We start from the raw sequence: 24,605 nt of genomic DNA, 5'->3' as shown, positions 1-24,605 counted from the left end.
CTGTGGTATATTGGTCATATACCACAAACCCCCGAGGTGCCTTTTTGCTATTATTAACTGGTTACCAACTTAATTAGAGCAGTAAAAATAAATAGTTTGTCATACCCGTGGTATACGGTCTGTTATAAACTGGGTGGTTCGAGCCCTGAATGCTGATTGGCTGACAGCCGTGGTATATCAGACCGTATACCACAGGTATGACAAAGTATTTAATTTTACTGCTCTAATTACGTTGTTAACCAATTCATAATAGCAATAAGAAACCTTGGGGGTTTGTGGCATACGGTCAATATACCACGGCTAAGGGCTGTATCCAGGCACTCCGTGTTGTGCATAAGAACAGTCCTTAGCTGTGGTATATTGGCCATATACCACACCCCCTCGTGCCTTATTGCTTAAATATACCACGGCTTTCAGCCAATCAGCATTCAGGGATCGAACCACCCAGTTTATAATACTATTTATTCTCCTGTGGTTTTTGATTGACAGGTTTCTTGAGTGGCTGCTGCCCAAACTGAGATGTTCAAAGAAATAATGGCCAACTATTACTTCTACCACACACACACACACACACACACACACACACACACACACACACACACACACACACACACACACACACACACACACACACACACACACACACACACACACACACACACACACACACACACACACACACACACAGCTTTTGAGTATTGGTTATTCCTACAACACACACAAACATAATTTCAGAGACGGGAACTATGATTAGCAAAATACATATATTGGTCTCATTCTTATATTTTTAGACATGCAACATTATTTAAATAAAAATGATATTGATCCCCATACAGCCTATGATAATGAGTTGGATTTACATGCTTAGGGTTGGAAATATAGCCAGGAGAAGCAGGGTCAACACCTCTACTCATGTTATAAGTGCCATGACATCTTTAGTAACCACAGAGAGATAAGACCTCTGTCTCAACAGTCTCATCCAAAGGACATCACCAACCTCAGGGCAGTGTCACTGGTATTGGGGTCTTAGGTCTCCTTTGGCCAAAGTGAAGAGTTGAGGGCCCCTTACTGGTCTCCTTGCAATATCTGGTCTCCCACACAGAGATGGAAATCTACACCTGTTTAGACCTTGGAGGATATGGCTTCAGATGAAAGACAGCAGAGAGATGCAGAACGTAAAAGCTTCAAACACTGTGATATGCAAATGTAGGACCATTGTACACTGAAGTGAAGCATGCATCTGGTCTGAAGCATGTCAAAAGAGTAGAAATGAACTGGGACTGGAGGAATACATCACATTTAAACTAAATTATCATGTATCTGATTTAGCTACACTCATCTGTACTTGAATTGTGCTGTTTGAAACGTGCATTTCCAATAAAGCTTTTTAAATTGCAGTTATTTGTGTCAGACAGATTTTTGTCTTAATTAATTACATCAGGGGTTCTTAAACTTTTACATCAAGGGAATATTATAATACTGATATTATCTTACCTGCTATCAGTGGGGGGGATTTATTCTGCTGCTCTGGACTGTATCCCACGGTAGGTGGCGGTAGTGAACCAATAAATAGTTATATTTCTCGCCAGAAACCCAACCAGGCTGGCAGACAGTTTTTACCATGCAACGAGCAGACGCTTGCGAAAAGTACGAGCTACAAAATTGGCTGCTGCTGTATACATAGCTCGCGTGTGAGTGTATGTTGCTAACCTAGCTAGTTAGCTAGCCATCAATAAAGTTCCCAATGTTACAACATGGCAGACGGCTGGAGCACCGACACCGGAGAGGCTGCCTATCGTTCCCGGGATGCTGTCAAAAACCTTACAATTAAGTAAGTTGCAGTTGGCCGTTGTGTGGCTTTTAGTCCTTGCATTGCCATACAAGCAAGACACTGTCGTTAGCTAACGTTAGCTCTCAAAGCAGATGATGATAAACACCCAGTATATTGCTTGACCTGATCCCTGAGTTTGCCATGAAAAATGGCATTTAGCTAGCTAGAATCCTGTTTACTTTGTTTATATTTACAATGGTGTTTACAGGATCCGTATTCAGAGAGTCACCTCCACAGCAGCCCTCTCCCAACACCTTCAGCAGCAGGTTTTGACTCAACAGGAGAGGGGAGGCATTGAGCTGGACACCCTCAACTCAGGCTCAATCAGGTGTTAACACTGTTTTGAAACAGTAAGATGATGTTAGGTGTTTTGAAACAGAAAGATGTCAGATGCTTCTTAGTTGAGTAGATGTCATTTTCGTGGTGACTAGATATGGACCACAACATCTTGGTTTTGTTTCAGACAGAAATGATGAGTAGTTAGTGGTAGGCTGGCAGGAGAAGCTGTTCAGTCAGTGTCCTTATAACAAATAAGAATTTACTGTTTAGGATAGTTTGATGTTGCATAGTAAGGTGTGTGTGTGTGCACAATATGAAGTGGGTTTGTTCCAGAGTGAGTCAGTATGCCAGACTCCGCTGGAGAGACAATACCACACAGAGATCATGGCTCAGGAGCGGACCAGGGGCAGATGGAACTGCAGGATTTTCACCTACACCGATTCTGACTGCTACACCAATTGGGAAGGGGTGGTTTTCAACAGAATCTCCATTTCTGTAACGGTTCTGTAACCAAAGACGCTGGGAGACGGGAAGCAAGTATAGGGGGAGGATTTATTAATAAATAGACATGAAACTAGAGATGAACAGAGTCTGGACAAGAGAAACAAAACAACATTGATGCAGACATGGGAGTGAAACTGAGGAAATGACAGATATGGTGGAGGTAATCAATGACGTGATGGAGTCCAGGTGAGTCCGATGAAGCGCTGGTGCGCGTAAAAATGGTGACAGGTGTGCGTAATGATGAGCAGCCTGGCGACCTCGAGCGCCAGAGAGAGGGAGCTGGAGCAGAGGTGACAATTTCATTATTCAAAACAAAGCATTTACCTATTTTCTGTCCAAAAGAAACGTTAGTGTTTTAAAGCTGTTTTTGATGTATTCACTACAGCATTCCCAGAGTATGGTGACGCAGGTCAAGTCCAATCCTACCTTACTGGCACATAGAATGGCCAATGTCAGACGCAGACGACAGGACAGACGCCCAGTGTAGGTCCCTGTTACTCACCAAAGTGAATTATTATTGAAGTGAATATAATTGAAGCAGCATTGATGCGTCGTGCTGCTTTGAAGACAGTGTACCGCTATGTTCACATTACACCATACCCTTGTATGCAAAATGTGTTTGTGGTATTCTGTTGGTCTGCAGTGACCGCACCATCCCCAAGTCCAGGCTGATTACGTGGGACCCCTCGGAGGACTTTGTGAAGACCAGCCACATGGTCAACACACCTGTACAGACCATGCACATCATGGGCAACCTGGGACCAGCGGGCAAGTGAGTAGCACAAGGGGAAAAACCACTATGTAGCCTATACACTTATTACACTGCTTTGTATGTAATAACTTTGAAGTAGATTCCAATTCAGGCATTGAAAAGTGGCATTTTATTATTGTATTTCTCAGACTTGGCCAAAAGGAGAAGGAATGCTCGATAAGAGCAGATGGAAATGGAGTGGTTACCATCAAACCAGACTTCAACAAAGGCAAGGAGCCCTACAGGCCAGTGACCCGCACATGCTGAAGTCAAAATGTTTTACCCCTAGCTCAAGTAAGGGTCACTTACTTGGTAGCAGAATTCATACATTCCCAGTCATTTACTGTGTTATGATGCTGTGTGTTTGCACCCAAGGTTGAGACGGAGGGGGAGAAGAGGGAGGTGTGGTGTCAGACCAGAGGAGACGGAACAGCAACAGTGCATATATACACGTGAGTGACTTGAGTGTGTAGTGTTATTCACTGTTGGTGCACTGTAATAATATTTGTATTATAGTTCATCCCAAAATCAAAACTTGGAAGATGTTTTTGTTTCCCAAAGTGGCCTCATGTCAGATTTGTCCTTATGTATGTACATACAGTACACTGATGAGATATTATTATAGCCTTTCAGGCAGGTTAGATTATTTCCTATGATGATGACCTCTCCTCTCTTTTCCTCCTTTCAGCGTTATGTACGTCATAAAGACTACCTCAACAGCTTGGTTGGCCAGGACTGAAATGGTATGCATGTAGTTTGTGACAGATCTTTAACACAAGTTGTTTCGTCAGCAAAGGTCATCTCAAATCCAATTTTATTTGTTACATGCGCTGAATACAACCTTACAGTGAAATGCTTATTTACAAGCCCTTAACCAACAATGCTTTTTAAGAAAAATAAGTGTTAAGTAAAAAATAGATAATTTAAATAAAAGTAACAAATAATTAGAGAGCTGCAGTAAACTAACAATTGCGATGCTATATACAGGGTGTACCGCTACAGAGTCGATGTGCGGGGGCACCAGTTAGTCGAGGTAATAGAGGTAATATGTACATCTAGGTAGAGGTAAAGTGACTATGCAGAGAGTAGCAGCAGCTTAAAACAGTGGGCGGGTGCAAAAAGTTTGGGTAGCCATTTGATTAGCTGTTCAGGAGTCTTATGGCTTGGGGGTAGAAGCTGTTAAGAAGTCTTTTGGACCTAGACTTGGCGTTCCGGTACCGCTTGCCATATGGTAGCAGAGAGAACATTTTATGACTAGGGTGGCTGGAGTCTTTGATAGTTTTTTGGGCCTTCTTCTGACACCACCTGGTATAGAGGTCCAGGATGGCAGGAAGCTTGACTCCAGTGATGTACTGGGCCTTACGCACTACCCTCTGTAGTGCCTTGAGGTCAAAGTCCGACCTGTTGCCATACCAGGCAGTGATTCAACCAGTCAGGATGCGCTCAATGGTGCAGCTATAGAATTTTGAGGATCTGAGGACCCATGACAAATCTTTTCAGTCTCTTGTGGGGGAATAGGCTTTGTTGTGCCCTCTTCACGACTCTTGGTATGTTTGGACCAAGATAGTTTGGTGATGTGGACACCAGGGAACTTGAAGCTCTCAACCTGCTCCACAACAGCCCCGTCGATGAGAATAGGGGCGTGGTTAGTCCTCCTTTTCCTGTAGTCCACAATCATCTCCTTTGTCTTGATCACATTGAGGAAGAGGTTGTTGTCCTTGCACCACATTGTCAGGTCTCTGACCTCCTTATAGTCTTTCTCGTCGTTGTCGGTGATCAGGCCTACCACTGTTGTCACCTGCAAACATAATGATGGTGTTGGAGTCGTGCCTGGCCGTGCAGTCATGACTGAACAGGGAGTACAGGAGGGGACTGAGCATGCACCCTCGAGGTGCCCCCGTGTTGAGGATCAGCGTGGCGGATGTGTTGTTACCTACCCTTACCACCTGGGAGCGGCCCGTCAGGAAGTCCATGATCCAGTTGTAGAGGGAGGGGTTTAGTCCCAGGGTCCTTAGCTTAGTGATAAGCTTTGAGGTGTTGGTGTTATCACCACTGGTGTTGATATTGTACTGGTGAGCAGATAACAATAACGCCCATCACTGCATGTGACTGGTTGCAAGCGACGGAATGCCGGTGTGGGGACCAACGATGGAGGTGAGGCGTCAGCAGTGTGAATCATTGGCCAAACAGAAACTGTTAACGTTTCTTAACTCCAGCCACAATGGCAAGTGCTTCACGCTCTATCTGTGCATAATTGCTCTCGGCTTTACTTAAGGTCCATGATGCGAAGGCAATTGGATTTTCTTCAACTGATGGCATGATGTGTGAGACAACCGCACCAACGCCATAAGGCGATGCATCACATGCCAACTGTAATGGCAAGTTAGGGTTGAATTGGGTTAGGGCCTCTGACTGAGCTAAGGCAGTTTTCACTTTCTTGAAGGCCTCCTCACATCTGTCTGTCCACTTCCACTATTTGGTTTTGTTCAAAAGTTCAAGCAGTGGCTTTAACATGTTGGCTAGGTTTGTCACAAACTTTGCGTAGTATGTCAGCAGTCCTAAGAATGATCTCAGCTGACTCACGTTCTATGGGGATGGAGCTTCCGCAACGGCCTTTACCTTCGATGGCGCCTTGTGGAGCCCCGAACTGTCGATGACGTGGCCCAGGTACTCAACAGAGGGACGGAAAAACTTGCATTTGTCCCTCAGGACCCTCAGACCGTACTCCTCCAATCTCTGTAGTGTAGCGTTCAGGTTTCTCAGGTGCTCCTGCCTCCGCGTCAATGCCGGTGATGAGTAGATCATCGAGGTAACATTGGACCCCAGTGAGCCCGCTCAGTATCTGGTCCATAGCTCTCTGAAACAAGGCTGGAGCTGAGGTGATTCCAAAAGGAAGCCTCCGGTACCTGTACAGTCCTTTGTGAGTCACTATGGTCAACAGTTCTTGTGACTCTTGGTCCACATGCATCTGTAGACATAGACTTATCTTACTGAATATTTGTCCTCCAGCTAAACCACAAAGAGGTCGTCAATGAGGGGTAGTGGATATTTTTCAGCAGTCAAGACTGGGTTAATGGTGACTTTGAAATCACCACGGAGTGATCAATCTTTTTTATGACTGGAACAATGGGTGTAGCCCATTCACTAACATTCACTGGGTCCAATACACCACTCTCGACTAGTCTGTTTAACTCAATTTCAACTTTTGGTTTTATGGCGTATGGGACAGGTCTAGCTTTGAAGCATTTTGGCTTGCTGTCTGGTTTCACGTCAGTTTAACTGTTATGTCCTTCATACTGCCACGGTCTCCTTTGAACACATCCACATCCGCGTGTTTCCTCAATATCCCTTGTAGGTTTGTGTCCTCTTTTGCAACCATGTGAATTTCCTGCCAGTTTAGTTTGATCTTTTCCAGCCATGTGTGTCCTAGCAATGCTGGATGGTTGCCTTTCACAAAGTAGAGTGTTATCTTTACCTTCTGTTTGTTGAGCTCCACTGTAACAATCACACTTCCTCTCACTGGAACAATCTCACCGGTGTATGTTTTCAGCGTCATCTTTGTGGGCTGTAGTGTGAGGTGATGTAGTTTCTCCTTGTATACAGCCTCAAGACAGCAAAGATATGGCTGCTCCAGTGTCCACTTGCATCCGTACTGCGTTTCCATCTAGTAGTGGTGTCACCCAGTATCCATTGTCTGAAATTGACATAACATACAAAGATTCTTCCCCTTCAGACAGGGTATCACTTTGTTCATCTGCTGTGTGCTCCATTTTATGCACTTTCTTTTTGTACTTCCTGAAGTCGCTTTTCCCTTGTTCAGTACTTTTGTTTGATTGTGTCATTTTGTTTTTACATGCATGTTCGATGTGACCCTTTTTCCCACAACTTCTGCAGTCTAAGTCTCTGCACCAACACTCCTCTGCTTGGTGACCTGGTTTCCCACAGCGATAGCATGGCTTCCCACCTCCTGCCTTGTTTTTTAACTCCGTAGACACCTTATGCACTTTGGTCGATGCACTTACCTGTTGTGCGTCTTTATTTGCCATTTCAATTGACGTACTCTCTTCCATTGCTCTCTGCAATGTTAAGTTACTCTCAGTCAAAAGGCATTTCTGAATTGCCTCGCTGCGCATGCCACACACTAACCTATCACGTAAAGTGTCACTCATTGATCGCCCAAATTCACAGTGTTCAGATAACTGTTTCAATACAGCCACAAACTGTGAGATTGATGCCCCTCCTCTAGATTTATTTTATGAAACCGGAATCTCTCTGCGATTATCAGTGGTTTGGGAGAATAATGTCCTTTTAAGGTAGCCACAATTTCATCATATGATTTATCACCAGGTTTTTCAGGCGTTACTAGGCTGCGCAGTAGATTGAATGTTTTTCCTCCCATAACAGTCAAAAATGTTGGCACAACGACTTCTGCTTTAATTCCATTTGCCAACACAAAGTACTCAAAACGTTCTGTGTAAGAACTCTTGTTCCACATATTCATCAAATGTTCCTATATTTCCAATCAATGCAGACATTTTCAGTTTATTTTTCTCTCTCACACTTTTCAGACGATCCTTTACTCACAGACCCCTTTTTTCCTTTCTTTTAACTCACGCTGACTTCACTTTCTCCCGCAGCGAAACTCTTCCTATCCCTCGAGGCTCTCGTTGCTGTGACATCAAAGGCTAGCTAGCATCACTCGACTGGCTAGCTCCACGTTTTGTTTGCGCCTTTCTTCAGCAATTTTTTTTTTACAAATTTAGCTCAGACTTTCTGTAGAAGATGAGCACAAACGTGAGAACGTTTCTTCCTCGTCGCCAGTTTTGTTGTATAGCACACTGTATTACTTACACAACTAATATAAGGACAGGACATGAGACCGGAGTAGAAATTAACGTGGGCATTGTTTAATCCATTTCACAGGGAGAACATTCCAAGCATTTCAACGTAGGTAAGCAAGGGGGGTTTACAGGTACCCTAATGGGACAACACTAGAATATCAATACACAACACTTCCGGGTTAGAGTCCCGCTCCTTCGCAGACCAACCACTGTTCAAGACCATTTCCCGTGTTTACAATGCTCTTATGTCAGGACGAACACTGCCTGGGCTAGATAAACCCCGACTTAGATGGGAGAAAGATCTGGGTATTGATCTTGATGAGGATCTACGGAGTGACCTATGCAGGGATGGGGTTACATCCACATTGGACTCCAGATACAGACTGATCCAGTTTAATTTCCTCCATCAGCTCTATGTCACCCCATCTAGACTGCACAAGTTCAACCCAGATATCTCCTCCCTATGTTTTAGATGTGGCTCAGATGAAGGAACATTCCTCCATTCCACTTGGCAGTGTTCAAAACTACACTGTTTCTGGCAGGGGGTATGCGATACCATATCTTCAATTCACAGGGTTGCATTCCCTTTAGACCCGGAGTCTGTCTACTGGGTAACTTTACTAACACCAATCTTGGGCAAAGCCATACTATAAAGCTAACAGAAATTTTGCTAGCGATTGCCAAGAAATGTATTGCCAAGAAATGGAAATTGGATTTCTCCCTGCCAGTTGCAATGTGGCTATCGGAAGTTAATAGTTGTATCCCTTTGGAGAGAAGATCACTTACTGCTTGAGGAATAAGTTAAAGGCATTTTACAGAATTTGGCAACCTTTTATTGACTATATGGAGAATCTCCCCCACATCTCATTGATTGAATCTATATATAATCCTCACATAATGTTTCACACGTAACGTATAATATGTAGCCTACGGCAGGTGATCCAATGTCTCGTTATTTTTTCTTTTTTTTCTTATTGTATGTTTGTTTATATAATTATAATTATTTGTTCTTTTTGTTACGCTCGTCTGTTACTGTCACTTTGTCCTATCGTTGTCTAATATCTTTTCACTTTTGTTTTGAATGTTCTTAATTGTAAAATGCAAAAATAAAATATTTAAAAAATATTTTTAAAAGAGTCCCGCTCCTTGAAAGAGGCAGCTCTACCCTTTAGCTCAGTGCAGATGTTGCCTGTAATTCATGGCTTCTGGTTGGGGTATGTACGTACAGTCATTGACGTCATCGATGCACTTATTGATGAGGCCGGTAACTGATGTGGTGCCATCAGAAGAATCCCAGTTGTTCTAAAGTTTCCCCCCCCCCTCTGGATGGACATTTAACATGCTGGTAGAAATGAGGTCAAACTGATTTAAGTTTCCCTCCATTAATGTCCCCGGCCACTAGGAGTGCCGCCTCCGGATGAGTGTTTTCCTGTTTGCTTATGGCGGTATACAGCTCATTGAGTGCGATCTTAGTGCCAGCATCGGTCTGTGGTGATGTGTAGACAGCTACCTAAAATACAGATGAAAACTCTCTAGGTAGATAGTGTGGTCTGCAGCTTATCATGAGATACTCTAGCTCAGGCGAGCAAAACCTTGAGACTTCCTTAGATATCGGGCACCAGCTGTTGTTTACAAATATACATAGACCGCAACCCCTTGTCTTACCAGATGATGCTTTTCTATCCTGCCGATAGTGAAAAACCCGCCAGCTGTATGTTATGATGTCGTTCAGCCACGACTCTGTGAAACATAAGATATTACAGTTCTTAATGTCCCGTTGGTAGGATATACGTGCTTTTAGTTTGTCCCATTTATTTTCCAGCTATTGTACGTTGGCTAACAGTACGGATGGCGAGGCAGATTAACCACTCGTCAATAAATCCTCACATGCCACCCCCGATCTCCTTCTGCGAAATCTACATATTTTTTCCTACAAATGACGGGGATGAGGACCTGTTCAGGTGTCTGGAGTAAATCCCTCTCGTCTGACTCATTAAACAAAAATTATTTGTCCAATTCAAGGTGGGTAATCGCTGTTCTGATGTCCAGAAGCTCTTTTCGGTCATAAGAGACGGTAGCAGCAACATTATGTACAAAATAAGTTCCAATCAAAGCGAAAAAACAAACAAAATAGCATGGTTGGTTAAGAGCCAATAAAACGGCAGCCATCATCTCTGGCGCCAGTACAACTTTATTAGTCCATGTTACGGGGAACAAAGGGAATTTGTTTTTCTGAAGGGGTTGGTCACAGATCTGCCAGTTCAGATCAAATCACACGTTTTGTTGCCTGACTCAGGACTCAAACCAGTGACCTTTCAATTACTGGACTAATTCTCTATCTTCCACCTTCTAACACTTCTAGCGTGGGCTTCCTAGGCAAAGTTCCCTTTACACTATCCCATGTGCGTAGCAAACATTGGTCTGTCTCATGATCTGTTAATGAGGTATGTAGCTCCCTTCAGTAACCACGAGCACAACCGTTCCTTGATTTTAACTGGCGGCTTTATTCTGTAGTTTTAGTCAGAATTATCACCTTCCGTGAGAACTATAAAGTAAATGAAAAATACAGTTAAGCACACTCTTACAACCTTATCTTACGAGTGACTTATTAGCTTGGTATAACTCTGAAGTGCTTACATACATAACAGTTTAACCGGCGTTATAACAGGTTCAGATTAACACATGAATAAAGGAACAAATACCTCATTGGCTGCTTATTACAGAAGGGAGGAAATCAAACTTCACACTTATTATTCCTGGCATGAATTCACACTTCATCCTAACATACTCTTCAACGTTTATGAACTACTCCCGATGACATGAAAACTTAGCTAACGCAGCGCAGGATTGCCTTCCCTCCAAAGGTGTGTTGCTACAATAACGATCCCCGTTACAACAGTATTAGCTACGTAGTTCCGCTTGTATTATCATTTCCCCCGCACAGCGGACACATAAACAATTCAAACAAAAGACAACGAGATATCCTGTAAGTCTAACTGTCAGTTACAAGGTAGACCTGCGTGCAACTTTAAAATCAGTGTCACCCTCAGCTCAAGAGGGCATTACCTCTTGGTCTAATGGTCAAGACACTGGTTTTTCCCATGGGAGGCCCAGGTACAGATCCTACCCATGAAATGTGCACACATCTCCCAAAAAACAATTACACTGCTTCCACCAATGTAGTGTTTTTTTGCAAACAGCAATGGTGTAATGCCCCTTTTAGTCTCAAACCCGGGTCTCCCTGCCCGTAGGTAAACAAATATATTTTAGTGAATTTAGGCGGTCGCCCCAAAACAGGTTTTGGACCTGGGTCCATCAACTGTCAAGCCAACACCTCAAAACATTGACATTGTAATGCGGCAGGGTAGCCTAGTGGTTAGAGGACTAGTAACCGGAAGGTTGCAAGTACAAATCCCCGAGCTGACGAGGTACAAATCTGTCATTCTGCCCCTGAACAGGCAATTAACCCACTGTTCCAAGGCTGTCATTGAAAATAAGAATTTGTTCTTAACTGACTTGCCAAGTTAAATAAAGGTTAAAAAAATAAAATAAATAGCAAATGTGGTCCTAGCTCTGTTGCTTTCCTGTGGCATGCCGAGTTATTTGCGCAAGTCACAATGTGAGACATTTTGTTTAGAGGTGATTGTATTTTGAAATGGCAGCTAGGGAAAGGCATTTGGAATATTTCACTATTCAATATGGATACCCGGATGGTCTCAAAACATGGATCAATCCACTAATGGGAGGGAAATGTAGTCTCAAAATGAGCTGTTATTGGCAGAGAGATTTCAAACTCTTTGTAATTGGTCTATTAACTTAGACCACCTGGTGATGTCACCAAGCAAGCCAAAACTCCACCAATACAAAACCTGCTGATTTAAAATGTCTTATGTAGATTGTATTTTCAATCAGCAACTATCAGGAAGTTACACTGATAACATGTTTTCATAGTTTCATCAGCTGTTGTACAAATATGATACAAAACACCAGCTGAGTGACACCGGCTGCATCAGTGAGTATGAACCTGACAGCGGAAGCTCGAGTGACAGGTGTTCAGAACTCACTCAGCCTGGTAATTCTGTCACAGTAAACACCGGCTGCTTTCGTAAGCAAGGGAACATCCGCAGTCTACCGTCAAACTTACCAGGCTGAGCAAAAATGTAATGTCGTTGCTTGCTAATATGGGGATTTGTTGGTACTCTTATGTATGTTCCATCCTTTTGTGTTTTTCAGGCAAGCCTGGGAAAGAACTGAGAAAACGTACTAAAGAGTCAAGACAGACACCAGAAAGAGGCCCAAGAAGACTTGGACGCAGGAACAGAGGACAGCGAGGGATGCTCAGTCCGGTAAGTTGGTGAGGGTACACTTCGAGACTGCTTACCTGACATGGAGGAAGTCTTTTCTTTTTATCTCCTCTCCCTTACCTTCCCTATGCCCCCCTCCCCTATTGTGTTGGACCGTCATGTGGTTTAATCTTTTCTTTGTTTGCGATTAGGTTTGGAGAATGACTTCTCAACCCAAGACTGAGAGCAGCTGTGAGAAAGCATCAGTTTGGAAGCATTTGGGAAAATGTAAAGTGCTAAAGAAGGTTCCTGGCAAAGAGGATTGCCTGTTATGGGTCAGAGCCAGCTCTCACAAACAGGACATGGAAAGACATGAAAACCTGGTGCACAACAAAATGCAAACAAAAAAGGCTCTCAGCAGCCGGTAAAAGGCTAGCATGCCACGAAGATGAAGTTCACACAGGTGAATGGAAGAGTTGTAAAATACAAAAAGCTTTTTAGACATAGCTCCAAAATGCAGGTGCTAGTTGAGCTCGTGAGCTAGTTCTGTTTTGTGGTGGAAAACTTAGTGTGTCGAGCATAATACGTCAACCCTGTTACCAATAGATAAACAGGCTAGACATTTTTTAGCAATTTCATTTTTTGTCTGAAACGTCCAATTCAAAAGCTTCCATTCCCCTTGTCACAAGGAATTTATGCATGATTTAATATGAAACCCTGCCTCCCGAGTGGCGCAATGGTCTTAGGCACTGCATCGCATTTGCTAGCTGTGCCGCTATAGATCCTGGTTCGGGTCCAGGAGACCCATGGGTTGGCGCACAATTGTCCCAGCGTCGTCCTGGTTAGGTTTGTCTGGCAGGGATGTCCTTGTCCCATTGCGCTCTAGCAACTCCTGTGGCGGGCCGGGCGCATGCATGCTGACACTGTCGCCAGACAAAGGCTAGCATGCCACGAAGATGAAGTTCACACAGGTGAATGGTGTACGGTGTTTCCTCCGACACATTGGTGTGGCTGGCTTCCGGGTTAAGCCAGTGGGTTTGGCGACGAGTATGAAGCGAGGGCCAATCAACGAGAAGAGCGTACAGGTCGCAATGGTGGGTAGTATATGGGGCTTTGGTGACAAAACGGATGGCACTGTGATAACACTGCATCCAATTTGTTGAGTAGGGTATTGGAGGCTATTTTGTAAATGACATCGCCGAAGTCGAGGATTGGTAGGATGGTCAGTTTTACAAGGGTATGTTTGGCAGCATGAGTGAAGGATGCTTTGTTGCGAAATAGGAAGCCAATTCTAGATTTAAATTTGGATTGGAGATGTTTGATGTGGGTCTGGAAGGAGAGTTTACATTCTAACCAGACACCTAGGTATTTGTTGTTGTCCCCGTATTCTAAGTCAGAGCCGTCCAGAGTAGTGATGTTGGACAGGCGGGCAAGTGCAGGCAGCAATCGGTTGAAGAGCATGCATTTAGTTTTACTTGTATTTAAGAGCAATTGTAGGCCACGGAAGGAGAGTTGTAATGGCATTGAAGCTTGCCTGGAGGGTTGTTAACACTGTGTCCAAAGAAGGGCCAGAAATATACAGAATGGTGTTGTCTGCGTAGAGATGGATCAGAGACTCACCAGCAGCAAGGGCGACATCATTAATGTATACAGAGAAGAGAGTCGGTCCAAGAATTGAACCCTGTGGCACCCCCATAGAGACTGCCAGAGGTCCGGACAGCAGACCCTCTGATTTGACACATTGAACTCTTATCAGAGAAGTAGTTGGTGATCCAGGCGAGGCAATCATTTGAGAAACCAAGATTGTCGAGTCTGCCGATGAGGATGTGGTGATTGAAATGCTTGGCCAGATCAATGAATATAGCTGCACAGTAATGTTTCTTGTCAATGGCGGATAAGATTGTTTAGGACCTTGACTACACTCAATAAGTAGGAGTAACTTACAAAGTTCCGGACATTCTTATTTTTTTATGACTTGAGCCTGTTATCGGCTATACTGGTCTGCATTTCTGCCATGCTGTCTGTATTTTTGGCCATCTCTCCTGTGCATTTCTTGAATGCCACTTTCAACCTCCAAGTCATTCAGCCAACTGTCCAGGTCTACTGCCTTAAGATCACCTTCACTGCAGTTTCTCTTCATCACTTGGATCAGTGCCCTCACCAGCTCGCCCATCCTCTTGACCTCCCTAGCCACGTCTTCATCCCTCAGGCTATCCTTCCTCCTCCCCATCCACTTTGCAATCCATCCTCTACAGCATCCCTCATTCTTCTTCTGCCTCTTGGTTGATGTCCTGACCATCATTGTGCGTCTTCAGACCTTCCTCCAGGTTGAGTTCTATTGAGGTCAGGTTCTCTTTGATCCTCCTCAGACTCTCCTCGTTGGTGTTGGTCCACTGTGTCTTCTTGTCCAGCTGCTGCCTGCAGGGCCGGACAGTGGGGACCACCTCCATCTGGCGTGACACCTTCTTCAGGTCACTCACAGAGGCAGAGAGGAGGATGTTGGGCTTGGCCACAATAATCTCAACAGATATAGGGTCAAAACACTGAGATGTGACACACACACAAATTTAAAAGATGCCTACCAGTCGATGGTCCTTCAGTGGTCCTTGTGGTTCCTTTGGAGGCTCTGGACTGTCCTCAGTAGAAGTGTCATTGCCATCATCAAGATGTGTGTCAAGAGAGCTAGCTGGTCATAGTCCATTCTCCACATTCAGTGAAAGAGTTACTCAAAAATGTGCGTGTGTAAGTGGGGGGGAGGAGACAGACAGGTCATCATCCTCGTCCATTTCCCTCACTTCAAACTTTGTCACTTTTCCATCCTCAACTTTCAGTGGTGGTGTCCTCTTTTCATGATCCTCATCACAGTGATGTCAACAGACATGTACAGTAGGGTACAACTCTTTTACCTCAGATTCACAGTCAGTGAAGGAGTAGATGGAAAAGTCATCAGAAATGGAGGATGAGATCACGTCATGATATTTTCTCTCTATCAGCCGATTCACCCTTCCAGACTGAGGAGACAGAGAAAGGAATGTACTCATGGCAGCCATTGAATACACTGGCATTGACCCTCAAGGAAATGTAGAATATGTAGGAAATCTAACATTGTTGTACAAGTAGTGAGTAATACATGGGTAACTGAAAATGCATTAAATGCAACTCTCATAACATTAGGGGTGGGGCAAAATACCTTCCATAGTATATGATTCTTTAGCATCTCGAATGGATGATTGTCAATTCAACCAAGCCAACCAAAATGGCCATATGAATCAACAGAATGATCTAACTGTTGTGTCTATGGGAACAGCAGAGATGACCTGGCTGAGAGGCTCTGAATTGATGCTCCATCCGTCCCTAGATGTCTGGTCCTGCTCACAGCTCACAATGATTGGCTATAAACAGTAAAGAACGAATTAAACACTGCTTTTCTCATTGCAGAATGTATAACTAATATGCATGTGTTACTGATTTCAGTTTGAAATGACTTACAGGTTTTGTTCTTCTGTACACCTTGTCGGTTGGCCACATCACAGAATCAGGGGTGTTTACCCTCATTGGATTCATCCGTCAACACATCACTCAATTTAAAAGGTGATAATATAACAAAAACAGGACAAAACAGACATGTATTGTATATTTACCACATAAGGGCTGCGTGTTAAAGCTCTTGATTCTCTCATTATTACGATCCATTGCTTTCTGGGGGAAACATTTCCATCAATATTGTATGTATATATAATATATATGTGTGTGTGTGTGTATATACACAAATTTGGATAACATTAACTTAAGAGACCACTGCAAAATGATCAGTTTCTCTGGGTTTACTATTTATAGGTATGTGTTTGGGTAAAATTAACATTTTCGTTTTATTCTATAAACTACTGACATTTTTGCCAAATTCCAAATTAAAATATTGTCATTTAGAGCATTTATTTGCAGAAAATTACAACTGATCAAAATAACAAAAACAGATGCGGTGTTGTCAGACCTCTAATAATACTAATATTTTAACTTAGGAAGAGTTCTGAAATCATTATTTGGTGGAATAATCCTGATTTTCAATCACAGCTTTCATGCGTCTTGGCCACCAGTCTTTTACGTTGGTGTTGGGTGACTTTATGCCATCCTGGCTCAAAAATTCAAGCAGCTTGGCTTTGTTTGATGGCTTGTGACCATCCATCTTCCTCTTGATCACATTCCAGAAGTTTAATGGGGTTCAAGTCTGGAGACTGGGCTGGCCATGACAAGGTCTTGATCTGGTGGTCCTCCATCCACACCTTGATTGACTTGACTGTGTCGCATGGAACATTGTCCTACTGGGAAAAACAATCCTCAGAGTTGGTGAACATTGTCAGAGCAGAAGGAAGCAAGTTTTCTTCCAGGACAACCTTGTACGTGGCTTGATTCATGCGTCCTTCACAAACAAATTTCACAGTGGGTGTGAGACACTGTTTTGTAGGCCTTTCCAGGTCTCCGTCTAACCATTAGACGACGAGGTGTTGGGCAAAGCTGAAAATTGGACTCCTCGGAGAAGATGACCTTACTCCAGTCCTCTACTATGGTCTTTTGAAAACCTCAGCTTGGCACTTCTTTGCTTCTCATTGATGAAGGGCTTTTTTCTAGCTTTGCACAACTTCAGCCCTGCCCCTAGGAGCATATTTCAAACCATCCTCGCTGTGCACTTCACCTCAGCTGCAATTGCCATTCTTTTTGTAGGTTAACTGCCTTGTTCAGGGGCAGAATGACAGATTTTTACCTTGTCTACTCTGGGATTCGATCTTGAAACCTTTTGGTTACTAGTCCAACGCTCTAACCACTAGGCTACCTGCCACCCCAATGAACTCTGATCATCACATTTCAGGCACAAGCCAGCAGGTGGCAGTGTCTTTAAATGCAGCACTGCCTTAGTGCACTTCATGATCTGCGCATCAAATAGCTTTGGTTGTGAACGTGATTAATAAAAATGCGGAAATCCATTACATTTGCTTTGGTTTAGCAATCTATCTACCCTGTCTTAGTTAAAGTGTTGTGCAATATTGGAGGACACGTGTCGTAACTGACATTTTTGTATTGTGCTTGATTATCCACTGGTATTAGTTTGACATATGTACTGAGCTTCAAAAATCAGTTTTGAAAGATGTGGTGGAAGAATTTGGGGTGAGCTGTTGTAAACTTCTCAAGGGATATGTTCTGTGTTGGACTGTGATGTTATGCGTTTCATAGACTACTGGTATGTCTGAGTCCTAACAAGGCCATTGTGTTCCGGAACTATTGATTTATAGAAAACACTGTTGTGTGAATACAATATGATTGTATTATCACCTCCCACTATATAAGGGACATGTAACCATTTCATCCTTGCTGTGAAATTAGAGGTGGCTCTCCACTGCAGCTGCTTGTATTAAATATGTTTATTACATTGTTAAATATAGGATTATCACCACAGCAAGCAAAGTACTTTAAGGTCAGGGTCCTCCGCAAGTCTCTCAAAATCATTTTAGACCCAAGCCACCCCTTGTACCCGGACTTTGAACTACTCCCCACTGGGCACAGGTATAGGGCACCCCTCAGCAAGAAAAACAGAACTAGACAATCATTTGTGCCAGGTGTGATATCCCTCCTAAATAGCTCGGGCTGATGTTCCTATCACTTAACATCACTGGGGTTAAGCTGCCTACCATCCGGGACCTCTACACCAGGCGGTGTCAGAGGAAGAACCTAAAATTTGTTAAGAGACCCCAGCCACTCCAGTCATACATAGACTTCTCTCTACTACCACATGACAAGAGGTACCTGAGCGCCAAGTCTTGGACCAAAAGGCTTCTCAACAGTTTTTCCCCCAAACCATAAAACTCCTGAACAGCTAATCAAATGGGTACCCCGACTATTTGCATTGTGTACCCCCCCACCGCTCTTTTATGCTGCTGCTACTCTCTGTTTATCATATATGCATAGTCACTTTAACCATACCTTCATGTACATACTATCTCAATTAGCCTGACTAACCGGTGCCCCCTCACATTGGCTACCCCGACTATCTGCATTGTGTCCCGCCACCCACCACCCACCACCCCCTCTTTTACGCTAATGCTACTCTCTGTTTATCATATATGCATAGTCACTTTAACCATACCTTCATGTACATATTATCTCAATTAGCCTGACTAACCGGTGCCCCCTCACATTGGCTACCCCGACTATCTGCATTGTGTCCCGCCACCCACCACCCACCACCCCCTCTTTTACGCTAATGCTACTCTCTGTTTATCATATATGCATAGTCACTTTAACCATACCTTCATGTACATACTACCTCAATCAGCCCGACTAACCGGTGCCTGTATATAGCCTTGCTACTGTTATTTTTCACTGTCTTTACTGTTCTTTTTATTTCTTTACTAATCTACTGTTCACCTAATACCTTTTTTTAACTTAAAAATTGCACTGTTGGTTAGAGCCTGTAAGTGCGCATTTCACTGGGTCTACACCTGTTGTATTCCACGTACGTGACAAATACACTTTGATATGATTTGTAAGTGAAAGTAGGCAAAAACAGAGGTGATTATTATGATGATTGTCTTCGTTTTAGTGTGGTCAGGGCATGAGTTGGGGTGGGTAGACTATGTTTGTTTTTCTATGTTGGTTTTTTAGTTTGGACTGGTATAGTTCTCAATCAGAGGCAGGTGTCGTTAGTTGTCTCTGATTGAGAATCATACTTAGGTAGCCTTTTTCCACCTGTGTTTCGTGGGTGTTTATTTTCTGTTTTGTGTGTCATCACTAGACAAGACTGTTTCGTTTGTTCGTTCTTCCTAGTTGTTATTTTGTTTAGGGTTCAGTTTTGATTATATTAAATATCATGAACACTTACCACGCTGCACCTTGGTCCTCACCTTCTTTCACCGACGACGGCCGTTACAATATTATTTATTTTTATTTAAACGTTATTTAACTAGGCAAGTCAGTTAAGAACAAATTCTTATTTACAATGACGGCCTACCCTGGCCAAACCCGGACAGAGCTGGGCCAATTATGCACGGCCCTATGGGATTCCCAATAATGGCCAGATGTGATACAGCCTGGATTCGAACCAGGGACTGTAGACTGAGATGCAGTGCCTTAGACCACAGCGTCGCACGTAAACATATTACCACTTAACTACACTATTAAGCCCACTTATAGCTGTGACATACTGCAGTGTATCACAGTTATTTTCAACCACAATAAGGTTGGAGTAAGGATAGAGATCCCCCCTGCTATGATGGGGTTGCAGAGGAAGAGAGTGTGGGACCAAAAGTGTTACTATGACTAGAAACAGCCAGGCCAGGGCTAACATGGGTACACTGACCCCAAAAACGAAAGCCCTTAACCATAAGTGAGTACACTGTGGCCATACCCATAAGGGAGGGGGATACAGGAACTAACCCCTCCACTTGATTCTGGGCAGATGCACCAAACAGTACCAGCCCCACGATTGTGTACAACACCCCTGTGTTGATCGAGAGCAGCTGAAACATGAGGAGGAACCAAACAGTGCCCACACTCTTCTCAATCCCACCACAGAGGAGCACCAGAACCCCAATGCTGAGGAGTATCTGGGTCTCTGTCTGGTGGTGGAAGGAGTATGTGATGAGCTTGGAAGAGGAGAGGATTAAACGGAAATTATCGGGTTGACAGACATCAGCGGCATTGATGTGTTGTGCTCTAGCTTGCTGCTGTAGCCTAATGGCACCGTCTGTTACGTCATCAACGTTAGCTACACGTTGTAGCACGCTAGATAACGTTACATCAGACCCATTCAAAGTAGCTAGCTACCGAGCATGATTCTTGAGTCACTCAACCCCTCCTTGCTAAGGTACCATGCCCATTGGCAAAAACTGTAGTTCCAAGACTTTCGACATCCTCTGATAAACCGAAAAATGTAGTGACAGTAAACAAAACTGATGATACTATAACGACAGCAACAATGTCACTTGTTAGCCTGAACTCAGGAGTAAAACTCTTGAACCTCTGAACCACATCTTTCTAAACTATTCGGGTGATCATGTTGATGCTCAGTACATACTTGTCAAACTACAAGAGGATAATCAAGCACATTACAAAATGTCAGTTACGACACTTTTCCTCCAATATTGCACAATATGAATGGTTTCTTCCTATTGATATCATGTTGGTCTATCTATGTAAAACGTCCAACCAACCATCGATACAACCATTACTCAGTCAGTAAGATATAATAAGCACATCACGTTCGTTATTGAGCTACAACCAGTCCGGCTCCAAACAAGCGTTTTTATTGTGACGTGTTAAGCGCAGTCATAAAGCTGTGACCCAAAATGACGTAACCATGCATTAATTCACTACATAAACGGTGTTCAGATTTGATGTAATCTGTACAATAGTTTTCTTCACTCAGGTTGTTGCAGGTAATCTTTGGCCTTTTGGTGCACCTCCTTCCCAACATATATATACATATATAGGGAATAGGGTGCCATTGGGGATGCCATCTTTGTGTGTGTGTCTGTGTGTGAGTCAGGATGTGTTTTGAGTCAATTAATTGCTGGAATTTTTTCCCCCAGAAAGAAAGATGGATCGTAATGATGAGAGAATCAAAAGAGCTTTAAGACGCCGTCCTTATGTGGTAAATATCAAATATTTCTTTGTTTTGTCCTGTTTTTGTTATATTATCACATTTTAAATTGAGTGTTGTGTTGACAGTTGAAACCAGTGAGGGTGAACACCCCTGATTCTGTGTTGTGGCCAACCGGCAAGGTGCACAGAAGGCCAAAGCCTGTAAGTCATATCTGACCTGAAACAAAAACACATACACATTAGTTATGCATTCTGCATGTACAAACTGCAGTTCTCAGAATTAAAGCAAATGCAGATATCCCGATCTAACTTCATTGAATGCTGTCTTGACAGTCTAATTCAGTGCAGACCCCTCAGATCCACAAAAGGCCTGTAAGTCACATTCAAATTCAACCACATAACAGTCCTTATATTATTTATTGATACACAATTCAAGGCCAAAATGAGCAAAACAGTGTTGAATTCATTCTTTACTGTTAACAGCCAATCATTGTGAGCTATGGGCAGGACCAGACTTCTGGGGATGGATGGAGCATCAATCCAGAGCCTCTCAACCAGGTCATCTCTGCTGTTCCCATAGAGACACAACAGTTAGATCAATCTGTTGATTCATATGGCCATTTTGGTTGGCTTGGTTGAATTGACAATTATCCATTCGAGATGCTTAAGAATCCTGTACTATGGAAGGTCTTTTGCCCCACCCCTAATGTTATGGGAGTTGCATTTATTGCATTTTCAGTTACCCATGTATTACTCACTACTTGTACAACCATGTTGGATTGCCTACATATTCTACATTTCCTTGAGGGTCAATGCCAGTGTATTCTATGGCTGCCATGAGTACATGCCTTTCTCTGTCTCCTCAGTCTGGAAGGGTGACTCGGCTGATAGAGAGAAAATATCATGACTTGATCTCATCCTCCAGTTCTGATGACTTTTCCATCTACTCCTTCACTGACTGTGAATCTGAGGTAAAAGAGTTGTACCCTACCGTCCATGTCTTTATTGAGTGACATCACTGGGAGGAGGATGGTCTCTGACTAGTTGACTCTGATACACAGTGTGATGATGAGGATCATGAAAGGAGGACCCCAAAGCTGAAAGTTGAGAATGGAAAGGTGACAAAGCTTGATGTGAGGGATATGGACGAGGATGATCTGTCTCTCCACTCCTTCGATGAGTCAGACTTCCTGGTAAGTTCTACATATGAACTATTTTTATATATATACATGGGGGATTGGAAATGATGCAGACAATTACTTATTGAGTGTAGTCATGTATCTGCAATGTGTATAGAGTAGTTATAAAGTATTTCTACAGATTGTGTTGAACATAGCACTTTCCTGATATGTTACTTTACTTTCTGGTCCTACAGAGCCCAGGGAAGGTCTCAGGTCCTATATCTGTCAAGAATGGCCTCTCTCCTCTTGTAACCTCAGCACACCGGACACTGGCTGAAGCCCTACGGGCCCTGCCCTCTGCTGTAGGCTCTCCCTACCCAGTAAATGTTCCAAGGCCTCGGACTCCTCTCAACCCTGTCATTATCGCTCTGCCCCGAACAGAGAACTTCCCATACCGCCACAGCCCTCGCCTAGCTCCTATCACCAACCTGAGCGAGACCGGCAGGAAGCTGCTCCAGGAAATGGCTGGAGTGGCCCCACAGGTGAGAGGAAATACAAGAAGGGAATATTGGCCGTAAGTCCTTCTATAGTATAGCATAAGTCCTTCTCTAGTATAGTATAGCTCTAGGTATAGTAGCTCAAGAGAAGAGAGAACCCATAAACTTACATTACTTTATCTGCTTGTCCAAAATATTTAGGAAGGGAAGGTCAATAAGAAAAAGAAGTGCAAGGCCAAAAAGGAATTGAAGCAAGAGAAGGCCAGGAAGACGCAACAGATGGGAAATGTTGGAGAAAGTAAGGAGGAGGACAAGAAAGAGGAAAAGAAGAGTCTGAGGAAGAGGTGAGGAAATAGAGGAGGGAGAAGTGGAACATCACCAGGGAATTCTAGACTAGAGAATTAGAGAAATAGAATGAGGTAGCAGAGAAAGATCAGCTATCTGATGTGTAAGTGCAAACTTAAGCAATACGGCACAAGAAGGTGTGATATATTAGCTGTGGTATATTGGCCATATACCACAAACCCCGAGGTGCCTTATTGCTATTATTAACTGGTTACCAACGTAATTAGCAGTAAAAATACATGTTTTGTCATACCCGTGGTATACGGTCTGTTATAAACTGGGTGGTTCGAGCCCTGAAATCTGATTGGCTGACAGCCGTGGTATATCAGACCGTAAACCACAGGTATGCCAAAGTATTTAATTTTACTGCTCTAATTACGTTGTTAACCAGTTCATAATAGCAATAAGAATCCTTGGGGGTTTGTGGCATATGGCCAATACACCACGGTTAAGGGCTGTATCCAGGCACTCCGTGTTGTGCATAAGAACAGCCCTTAGCTGTGAGCAGCTATCTGATGTGTAAGTGCAAACTTAAGCAATAAGGCACAAGAAGGTGTGATATATGGCCAATATATCACGGCTAAGGGCTGTTCTTAAGCACGACGCAACACGGAATGCCTGGATACAGCCCTTAGCCGTGGTATATTGGCCATATACCACACCCCCTCGTGCCTTTTTGCTTAAATATACCACGTCTTTCAGCCAATCAGCTTTCAGGGATCGAACCACCCAGTTTATAATACTATTTATTCTCCTGTGGTTTTTGATTGACAGGTTTCTTGAGTGGCTGCTGCCCAAACTGAGATGTTCAAAGAAATAATGGCCAACTATTACTTCTACCACACACACACACACACACACACACACACACACACACACACACACACACACACACACACACACACACACACACACACACACACACACACACACACACACACACACACACACACACACACACACACACACACACACACACACACACACACACACACACACACATACACACACACACACACACACACACACACACAGATTTTGAGTATTGGTTATTCCTACAACACACACAAACGTACTTTCAGAGACAGGAACTATGATCAGCAAAATACATATATTGGTCTCATTCTTATATTTTGAGACATGGAGCATTATTTTTTTTTAAGAAAGATATTGATCCCCATACAGCCTATGATAATGAGTTGGATTTACATGCTTAGGCTTGGAAATATAGCTAGGATAAGCAGGGTCAACACCTCTACTCATGTCATAAGAGAGATAAGACCTCTGTCTCCACAGTCTCATCCAAAGGACATCACCAACCTTAGGGCAGTGTCACTGGTTTTGGGGTCTTAGGTCTCATTTGGACAAAGGGAAGAGAAGAGGCCCTTTACTGGTCTCCTTGCAATATCTGGTCTCCCACACAGAGATGGAAACCTACACCTGTTTAGACCTTGGAGGATATGGCTTCAGATGAAAGACAGCAGAGAGATGCAGAATGTAAAAGCTTCAAACACATTGATATGCAAATGTAGGACCATTGTACACTGAAGTGAAGCATGCA

At 43.4% G+C, this 24,605-nt stretch overlaps 2 protein-coding genes across 15 annotated transcripts in view; both read left to right on the top strand.

Moving 5' to 3' along the window:
• The window catches only part of LOC124000610, a 119,422-nt gene extending 118,025 nt beyond the window's left edge, over positions 1 to 1,397 (top strand). For 7 of the 8 annotated variants that reach the window (XM_046307120.1, XM_046307123.1, XM_046307122.1 and 4 more), the window contains one exon: positions 490 to 1,397. In XM_046307120.1, the coding sequence (XP_046163076.1) occupies positions 490 to 535 (46 nt within the window). In that variant the 3' untranslated portion in view covers positions 536 to 1,397. The remainder of the gene's footprint in view (positions 1 to 489) is intronic. The other variant, XM_046307118.1, reaches the window with a different exon arrangement.
• LOC124000614 overlaps positions 1 to 23,988 on the top strand; it is a 66,604-nt gene extending 42,616 nt beyond the window's left edge. Inside the window, exons 1-15 of one of the 7 annotated variants that reach the window (XM_046307128.1) lie at positions 1,604 to 1,831; positions 2,040 to 2,159; positions 2,430 to 3,097; positions 3,258 to 3,386; positions 3,515 to 3,659; positions 3,741 to 3,817; positions 4,054 to 4,108; positions 21,069 to 21,130; positions 21,208 to 21,282; positions 21,415 to 21,453; positions 21,565 to 21,639; positions 21,948 to 22,052; positions 22,143 to 22,274; positions 22,457 to 22,744; positions 23,819 to 23,988. In XM_046307128.1, the coding sequence (XP_046163084.1) occupies positions 21,077 to 21,130; positions 21,208 to 21,282; positions 21,415 to 21,453; positions 21,565 to 21,639; positions 21,948 to 22,052; positions 22,143 to 22,274; positions 22,457 to 22,744; positions 23,819 to 23,827 (777 nt within the window). In that variant the 5' untranslated portion in view covers positions 1,604 to 1,831; positions 2,040 to 2,159; positions 2,430 to 3,097; ... (3 more) ...; positions 4,054 to 4,108; positions 21,069 to 21,076 and the 3' untranslated portion in view covers positions 23,828 to 23,988. Of the gene's footprint in view, positions 1 to 1,603; positions 1,832 to 2,039; positions 3,098 to 3,257; positions 3,387 to 3,514; positions 3,660 to 3,740; positions 3,818 to 4,053; positions 4,109 to 8,288; positions 8,505 to 8,678; positions 8,720 to 12,439; positions 12,540 to 21,068; positions 21,131 to 21,207; positions 21,283 to 21,414; positions 21,454 to 21,564; positions 21,640 to 21,947; positions 22,053 to 22,142; positions 22,275 to 22,456; positions 22,745 to 23,818 lie in introns of those variants that run through there. The other 6 variants (XM_046307129.1, XM_046307130.1, XM_046307131.1 and 3 more) reach the window with 6 other exon arrangements.
• Positions 23,989 to 24,605: the final 617 nt, after the last annotated feature.

Source organism: Oncorhynchus gorbuscha, linkage group LG16 (assembly GCF_021184085.1).
Source record: "Oncorhynchus gorbuscha isolate QuinsamMale2020 ecotype Even-year linkage group LG16, OgorEven_v1.0, whole genome shotgun sequence".
In the NCBI taxonomy this organism is placed as follows: domain Eukaryota; kingdom Metazoa; phylum Chordata; class Actinopteri; order Salmoniformes; family Salmonidae; genus Oncorhynchus; species Oncorhynchus gorbuscha.
Note: the sequence above shows the minus strand (reverse complement) of the source record. Positions and strands in the feature narration are given on the sequence as shown.